The following is a 9,366-nucleotide window of genomic DNA, read 5'->3' on the forward strand; positions in this document are numbered from 1 at the left end:
TCCAGGAACCTCCTTGACTGTTTCCTCTCTGCCGTGTGGTATTTCCAGCAGACGTCCGGAGAGTTGAAGTCCCCCACGAAAACAAGGGCTAGCGACTGTGAGACTTCTGCGAGCCTCTGGTAGACTATTTTGTCTGCCTTCTCGTCCTGGTTAGGTGGTCTATAAAAGCAGAATTTTAGGAGGAAAAATTACTGACAACCAGAAGTTAAAACAGTAGTATTACTAACTAGGGGTAGAGGAGGGGAGGAAGAAGTACTTGAGCAGACACCGGAGGGAAATACTATGGTCTTTTGCCAGACTTCATCTTTGACACCAGTCTTTGGCTAGTGAGTACTTGTTCAAATAGCTGGGAAGGTGGAGGAGTGTTTACCTCCTATTTAGTGCAAGGCAGATGGATGTGGGGGTGTGGTGAGTGTTTGTGTATGTACCCACGTGTGGGCGAAATGGAAAAATGTGGCCTCTGCTTATTTCCTCTTCCCATCTCCATTTAGGTAGTACACTCATATAAATGTTTTAATCATAACATTGATGAAATCTCAAACTGTTCTTTTTTTTTTTTAAGAGAAAAGAGAAAAAGAATAAGTTGTATCTGCTGAATCACTCTGCTGCAGGAAAACATGAAAACAAAAAAATTGTTCAGACCGCAGTGGTTCTGTGCAAAATGATTTACACATTGTTCTGTAACAGATACGTTTAAAAGTCAGTGTTAAATGGCCCTTAAACTGACTTCCATCTGGTATAAGCCAGTGTTGGTACAGGGGTGTGCCGTATGAAACAAGTACAGAACAAATTCTGACCGGATCCAGGTCTAACAGGTTTTTTCACCCCTTTTTCTTTATCTGGGATTGATGATCCAAATCATCTAAAATGGTCAAAAGAGAGTCAGACCCAAAGTATTGTAGGTCCTTGAAGGGTTTGGTTTTGCTGTCGTCACTCTACGTGTGTAATCAATTATGAGCTTAATTACATGGGTTTGGAGCCTGTCTGTGTGCAGTGCCAAGTTGCACATGGGCATTTATAGCAGTTGGCTATTTTGTACTGATTCGTTCAGTATTTATGCTTTTCTCTTGCATGAGAGCCTGGTAGGATTCGTAAGGTTAACACAAGAAGTAGGGAATGCCGACTCCTGGTTATTTCAGAGGAAGAAGAGCATTGAAACCTATTAATAAAATCTCTTCTGCAAGGGTGGCAGAACTCCACCACGTTTCTGAGGCTCCGTCCATGCCAGCCGTCGTCGGTGTTCATACCAGCTCCCTCTGGCACGACTCGGCAAAGCCCGGTGTGTGCCTGGCGGCTCATCCGGGTGGGAAAGCCTGGGGTGAAGCCAGGGAGGGCGGCAAGCTGTTTGCCTGGCACTTGTGCAGTAGGGCTGTTATTGGCAAGAGGGAGGCTAATGGCATTTGGGGAGAGTACAGGAGTACTGGAGGGAAGAAAAGGAGTCTCAGACACTTATGCCAGGGCTGGTGGGAGACACAAATGTTTAAACTGGCATCTTGCCCTAATGTTAGCCAAAAGGTGCAGAACCTTGTTAAATCGCTCAGTGGGAGTTCAGACTCAAGCGTTGTACAGTCTGGGGAGCACACGATAAGCCAGACATGTACAATAGAGAATGATGTGAAAGCAGTTCACAGGAATGTTTTCTTTTATAAATTGTATTTTTATTGGGCAGCTTTTTAAGTTTTGTCATCAAAACTTGACTAAATGCTTCCCTCTTGAGAGTGCTGAGGGAGGGAGGCTGGGGATTAATTCACTGAAGGTATCTTAGTGTCATTTTGGTTTGGGTACCAGCTGCTGATCTGATAAAGTGACTTCATGGAAAAAATGGCTTTTATTAAGTATGCTCTGTGTGTATGATACACGCCCGAATTCTAATGACGCTTCTTCCTGCAACCTAACTGTGGGAAGAGAGTAGATCTGCTCATAGGACTTTTGGCAAACTACTTGTGTAAAGAGGCGGTCTGGGAGGGTAGTGTCTGAGAGCCTCAGGCGAAGATTAATCTCTCTTTAGCAGGACAATGCTGTCTGGAGAGTCTTTGCCTCCTAGTGTCAGATACTAAAGTATCTTTTTATAAAAAAACAACACCTCAAGGAAGTATTTATCCTTAGCACCCTCTTCTGGGCAAGTTCTTAAAGTCATGATTTTGTAACAACAGATAAGAGCTCTTAAGATCTTTTGTGTTTTTTAAATTTCTTTCTCTCTTAGGTACCTCTAATGTTCTTGGAAGCTTACAGCTTCTGATAGAACAACAGAAGCAATTTCTTAATACGATGCCTACCAATAATATTAACGTGTAAAATACTTTTTTTAAAAATTTTCTTCATTGTGGTAGGTATATATTGTTTATTAATTTGTTTTGATTATTATTCTTTATAAGAGTTCACCTCATGTTAGATATTCTTCACATATCCTCATGAAGATGTCACACACGTGGCATTATACAGTATTTTTAGCATAACCAATGAATATAGCAAAGACTGAAATAAGCACTGTTTTAGAAACCCAAGCATCTACAAGACAGCTTGCTGTCATTCTAAGGGAGACGAGGTAGACCTAATTTAATTTTACTTTTTGCTGCAGTGATAGCTTTTTAGTTGCCTACTTGTCATTTTCTGTGGGTTTAGAATGCCATAGTGATGAGTATTGGAGCCACTGGAGAGAATAGCATAGAGCTGGTGGTTTCTCAGTCGTACCTGGGAACCGTACTCTCCATAAACAGTCCCTTTAGGCTCCTTTTGGTTTAAGAAGGGGAAGCTTTTCCCATGAAACTGTGGAAATTTGAACACATGGGCTTTACTTTGCCAAGTGTGCACCTTTCTGATATGCCAGAGATGCCAGCTTGGTTGCTACGTGGTCCCTTGCTGGGAATGCTCTGTGCACTGCATGAGGTCGTGTCTAACTGGGACTTTTAACCTGATTCTGGCAAACAGGGACTTACGTGATCTCCTGTTTTGCTTTGTGCTGAGGCTGAATTCTGCATCCCACGTTCTGGCTAAGAGAAGTGTCCAAGAGAGAAGGTTTTTATTAAAAAATAATATATTTTCCCAGAAACTTCTCTGTGAAAGCCAACTCTTGTGCATTCCTAGTAACATAGTTTCTTCTCCTTTGTTACGGGACCTGGTAATGCTGCAAAAAATTCAGTATCTCCAGGAATTTAGGATCATTGGAGCTATACAGCACTGATCTTTCCCTGATGGAAAACTCCCACTCCTATTGCTAACAGTTGCATACTCCACACTGAGGAAAAGGTGGATGGGCTGTGGTAGAACATGCTGATGTGGTGAGAAGAGGAGGTTGAAGGTGTGAATATGAGTACTGGAAAGGCTGGTAAAAGAAAGCCAGATGTATAGAAGAGAGATGAGTAGGAGAGTAGAAAAAGCAAATGATAAGCTAAGTGTTTGGAAGTTAACAAGATCTTTACCTAGTTAATTACCTGGAGAAATGTTATGTTCAGGCTTGAGCTTAACCTCCACAGTGAAAACCGAGCATGGGGAAGAAGGTAGAGCTAGGAAAAACCCACCCAACATGAATACTCAAAGCCCTGGAGGCATTATGTACCATCTGCATGAAGAACACAACTTCACCAATGCTTAGCTCTTGGGGTCGGCAGCACGTGTCTGCTGCGGCTGTGTGGTTCAGAGCGCAGGTTTCCGAGGTCAGGTCAGAGCAGCCTGTGTGGTGGGGTATGGATCTGCTGAGGGAGTATAAACTCCAAAGGGTACCGACTGTTGATTATGGCTACCCCTCTTCTCCATATAGGTGTCTATCTACAGGACTTCATTTTGAGCTACAGCTGTGTTTAGGCAAGAAACTGAATCATAACCATATTTTAATTTGAGCTGTCAAAATGACTCCCATCAGGAATCTTCAGTCAGCTGGTGTAAGCGTGACTGATCCTCACCTTGACATGGCTTTCTGCAGGACAAGAAGAATCTTCTGTAGCTGGCCTTAATGTTCTGAATAAAGAACATTTTGCTTGTAGTAGTCTGCTTTTTAACCGTTTAACTTTGTGCTCTTTCTTCAGAGGATGTGCTGAGTAAAGATGCTGGGGAGTGTGCAATATGCCTGGAAGAGCTGCAGCAAGGAGATACTATAGCCCGACTGCCTTGCCTCTGCATATATCATAAAGGGCAAGTATTCCTCAGGATGCATATAAAATTCCAGAAGGTTACATTTATTGAGTAACTCCTCTAAGGGGTGCTTAATGGAGCACTAAAATTTAGTCACTTTTTACATTTAAAAACCAACCAAACAACAAACAAACAACAGCATCAACCCTAAAGGTGTTTTTAAAATGACATCGTTCTGCATCTCCACCAATGTATTTGAAGTCAGTTTTCCATACTATAGTCTTCTCATGCTTGCATGAAAAGCCCACAGGAAAAATAAGGCAAAATCACCTGTATGGGGAAGGAGTGCACATCATGGCTAGGGAGCTTAGGTTCTGTGTACTTAAGTTTTGTCAAATGCTAATAGCCTTGGGAGGGAGAGGGGGGAACACTTTTTAAACCTGTTTCATGTTTGTTTTCACAAGTGTCTGTAACTACAGGAAGTAAAATGTCAATGAATGATATAAGCAAGATGATAGTGTTAATAGTGAAGTAACCTGTGTATATAAACCTGGGTAGTAACTTGTAAAATACTTCCTTAGAAAATTTTAACACTTAGGAAATAATTTTTCAACAGTGTTTAATATTACTGTGATTTGGGGTTATTAAATTTTTCAATGATGTGTGTATATACATGTAATTCTCTGTAGAATATAAAATCTTACTAATCATTGAAATTATGAGCAACCAATTTATATTCATATCTTACTGCTAAATGTTACTGAGATATTCATGTCAATTGTTTTAATTTTTGTCTTGCATCCAACAGCTGCATAGATGAATGGTTTGAAGTAAATAGATCTTGCCCTGAGCATCCATCAGATTAAGACAAGATTCATGTTTTTAGGTAATATTTATTTTTAGATGTGTACATTTCAACAATAAATATCTTGATTATCTGAAATAAATTTATGCTATTTTTTTTTTAATTTGTGAATTTGCTACTGTGTCTCAGAACTGTAATATTAATCAGTAAGTACTGACGTATATTGCAATATGTAAAAGGTTTCTGCATCCTTGTATGGCATGGTCTGAAATGATGTATTCCAGTTTTAGTACTGGAAAGTAGCAAGCCAGTGCCAATAAAGCTTTGACATTAACTTCTAAAGAGTATTTTTTCCATGGAAATGAAACAAAATTAAAATAATACAATTGTGTAATTTTGGATTGTTCCATGAGTACTGGCATTTTTTTCTGACAGAAAGCTTTTGGAATCATATAAAAAAGTTGAAACTAGGTATTTTCAAAACCACTTTCATGTTAATGCATTCCAGAATGTTTAAAATATATAAATAAATAAAAAATGTTAACATGTTTCTATCCATCTCATCTCACAGAGGTTCACATTTTTCCAGCTTATATTTTGTGTTAATGATTTCAGATCTGCAATCAGTGTCAAATGTTTAAAGGATAGGTTTATTCTTTTTGTTGACTGGTTCAAAAACTTTATCTTGCATTAAACTCCTGCCCCTAAGCGTTGCAAAACACACTGACAATCATCATAATTCTTAGAGAAATGGGGATATCTGAAATTCTGGGTGGTAGCTGAGGGTTTGGTTTTGTTGTTCTGATGGAAATTAAAAAAAAAAAAAATCTGAAGACGTCATCATTGGCATTTATTTGTTCATTTGTTTCATCTTGCTTCATGAGGCTGTGTTGCAGGTCACATTGCAGTGTTGCAGGGGTAGCAGAGAAAACCTGAAGGAAGGTATCCTGCTACAGGGATAATTGCTTTAACCTCAGGGCAGTGTTAGCCAAAATTAATAAACAAAAACATTTCCTATATTGCCCCCAACAACTGAATTGTGGAAGAAGCCCGTATGCTGTTTATGAACACATTTTCCTCTGTACATGCTCATGGGTGTCTAACCTCATGTTAAATCCAATTTGCTTTTTTTTCCCACAGCAGAGATGGTGATAACTGGGGCTTAGGGGAAAAGGGAAGGAAAACATGGTGGTGTACTCATGCTGTTTGAGTGTGTTATATACTGAAATAGCTGAAATGATGGTACTTTTGTCTTCTGCTTTTTCAACAGCTGCTTCCACTGATCAGAAAACATAGGAGATGTGAGGTTCCCTTGCTGAACACAGCGTGCCTGGCTTGAGACTTACAGTTCTTTGTGGCTGAAAAAGGCAAAGATGGACAGTGACATGGAAAAAGCATTGCAGACACCAGTTACTTGCCAGTAGTGCTCAGTATACCAAACACTCATGCAAAGGACACACAGGGATTTTGAAAATGCTGCACATTCTGTAACAATCGACTCCCCACAGACATTACTGACACTATTTTGTATCGAAGGCCAAAGTTCCTAATCTCAGCCTAACTTCTGGTTCTGTGAAGAAGCAGGTTATTGGACATGTTTCCTACTGCCTCGAGTGGAAGCGGAGATGTTCGATACATGCTACCTGAGACCCTTGCAGGAGGATGGCCCTGGGTTTGAGTGGGAACGTTTTCACCTTCTCATCGGCTGAAGAAGAGTAAATGGCAAACTAAATATAATCTAACAGTGTGACCTTAATTTACTGAATTCACATCCTGTTTTATGTTCTTCACTTTTTTCAAGAACAGAAAACATAAACTTCTCTGCATAGGAATACTATATTTCAAAATTTTGTAACTAAACCTTTGTCACAATGCAGTCCAAAGAGTAAAACCAAGACAGGTAACTAATTTATATTGATCAAGCTATAGGGAGGATTGTTGAAATCTGCACATTGTATTGCTATTTAAGTAACTAAAACTTCTCTTTTACTGCTTGTGAGTAAAAACAACAAAAAAAAAATGCAGCAAAGCAAAATCTTACAGCTATGCAACTTTTTTTTAAATAGGAAAAAAAAGAAGAATTACCAATTTTAAGTGCTGCCAGTTAAGGTAATTTGTTTAACGGGTATTTTTTTAAAAATGTTTCAGGTAATTATTTTATTGTACTACTCTCATCTCCAGGCTGCCTCCTGAGGTGTAAATGAATAACTGCAAATGTGGGCACAGCAAGAGAGTTTTTTACAGGCAGGTTGAGATGACATTGAGGTAGGATTTGTGTTCAGTTTTTAAAACACACGCAAATTTTTGTTTCCTTGTTTGAATGTTTTTTTGATGGCAGGATCTGTAGTACTTTGCATCTAAACCCTTGGTCTCTTCACGTGGAGAGCATTTGACAGTATAGTTTGTTTTTTTAAAAATGCACCTGCATTTGTTTAATTTATTATTATTTTACTGTATTATATTGGTATAACCAGGGATCCATGAATCACAGGATGTCTCTGGGCAGGGGTACACCAGGTAAAACTGTGGATAAGTATTAGTTCCCATAAAGTAGCACAGTTCAAAAAAAAAAACAATGACCGCAAAAAAAAAGAAGGCAATGAACTGGAACAGATATCAGGGCATAAAAGCATACTTTTTATGTCAAGAATTAATTGTAGTAGTTTCTGAATTTCACAGTACAGGGAAGAGTTATGAATATTTATTAGCGATAACATTTTTAGTGGGTTTCAATAGTTAAAATAAATTGCACAACACTTCAAACATTTTTCTTGTACATAAGTAATTCTGCTTTTCATTGTTTAAGTACGTATTTCTCTCTGTTGCTACTGTGATTCATATCAAAAAGGGCAAAGAACAGGAGCAACTGCTGCTATCTGGAGAACAAGTGTAGTGCGTGTTACTAAACTCTCCTATCTCGCTTGCAGAGCAATTCTTGCGTGGATAACATTTTGTCTTGAATGTTGCTCTGTAAAATGCCTTTGTTAGGCTGCAAATCTAAAGGAGTCCAAACTAGGTAATTGTCGTAATCGCCAGTGCAGTTTCTACATTTTTGGGCTTTCATCACTGGTTTCAGCTGAACCTGTAACTATGGGGCCCTGTTGTATTCTCTTTTTCAGTGGGAGCAGAACCATTTTGTCACACTTTCAATTCTGTAGTCACATCAAATGTACAGTTGTTCCCTGTACAGATTCCTTTTTAGCCGAGAATATTTGTGTTGCCTTGTATTGTCATGGAGGGGAGGGAGGGGATGAGGAATTACAGCACCTGTAATACTCAAATAGTGGTGTTGCCTGCAGGCCCACTTTTCCAATGTTTTTAAATTCCTGCTATCTTCTGAAAGTAAAGCTTTTGCATTTGCGTTGATTTAATGTATACTGTTGGCTTCATGCCTACAGAAACTCACCTGTAATAATGTAAAGGGGGTAGGTAAGCGTTTTGGTGTCCTGTGCTCCGAGGTCATAGATAGTCTTTGGCTTGGGGATTAAGTAGGTATATATTAAAACATAAATCTGTTTACAACTTAAGCTCAGTTTTGGTAGTTCATATTTCTAGTTCCTTTACTGTTTTTTCAAAAATCTTAATTTTCTGTATTCAGATGCAAGTAGCTGGTTTAAAGACCCAGCAGTTATCACTGCTGCCCTACGTGTAGGGCCAGTGTTTGGACAGCATGCCACTAGCAATCGCGCTGATACGTGGTTTTGCAGGCAAGAGTCCGTTGCTGCTTCCATCGGCATGGTAGAGCAGCAATACCTTGCATTATTTGAGGAACTGATACGAGGTCAGCCTTAGATGCTAGTTTGGCATTCTTGGTATCCATAAATCTCTTCTGAAAGGCTATGGGAGGTTTTCTTGTATCAAAACCTGTAATATAGACCAAGCCTAGAATGACCCTGGAAGCATGAGTGTGATGCTTGGGTTTGAAAACGCCTGCGGAAATTCACCTACGTAAGCTTTCTATCACCAGCTGTGCTGGTCAGTCGGCGATGACCACGCTGTAGACGTAGCTCTAGTCATAAGCAATGCCTTCATTTTAAAAACATCCTCACAGTCGTCCTAAATCGTTGTGCTTCAGAAGGGGAAAATAAACACCAAACAAGTCCTGTGTCTCAATCGAGGAATACCACGCTTGTCCACAAGAAGCAATAACTTAAATTACGGTGCGATATGCTTCTTTGCCTGTAAATATATTGAGATTGCCAATTCTGTGCTGTTTCAGAGTATTTTCTGTCATCTGGCCTATATCTTCCCTAAGTATATAAGGGTGTGAAATAATTCCCATACTCAGGTCTGCCATAAACATGCTGCTTGCCAGAAGGGGAAGAGTAGACTCAACACTGTCTTGAAACGTGAGATTTTTCTGAACTTGTATCTTGAGTAGCAACTTGTGTTCTGAAGTTCATAGTGGAGGTGGCTATGATTTGGATTGTATGTAACCCTACTCCATACAATACCAAGAGAGCCATGCTACTGTCAGCACAGGGCACCCATTG

The 9,366-nt window shown here is 39.5% G+C and overlaps 1 protein-coding gene across 1 annotated transcript in view; it reads left to right on the forward strand.

The window, feature by feature from the left end:
* Nucleotides 1-7,435, forward strand: part of ZNRF2 (zinc and ring finger 2) — a 58,788-nt gene extending 51,353 nt beyond the window's left edge. Inside the window, exons 3-5 of the mRNA XM_075143324.1 lie at nucleotides 4,023-4,128; nucleotides 4,877-4,954; nucleotides 6,144-7,435. Of these exons, the coding sequence (XP_074999425.1) occupies nucleotides 4,023-4,128; nucleotides 4,877-4,934 (164 nt within the window). The 3' untranslated portion in view covers nucleotides 4,935-4,954; nucleotides 6,144-7,435. The remainder of the gene's footprint in view (nucleotides 1-4,022; nucleotides 4,129-4,876; nucleotides 4,955-6,143) is intronic.
* Nucleotides 7,436-9,366: the final 1,931 nt, after the last annotated feature.

The sequence above is a fragment of the Calonectris borealis genome, chromosome 2, assembly GCF_964195595.1.
Source record: "Calonectris borealis chromosome 2, bCalBor7.hap1.2, whole genome shotgun sequence".
NCBI classification, from domain to species: domain Eukaryota; kingdom Metazoa; phylum Chordata; class Aves; order Procellariiformes; family Procellariidae; genus Calonectris; species Calonectris borealis.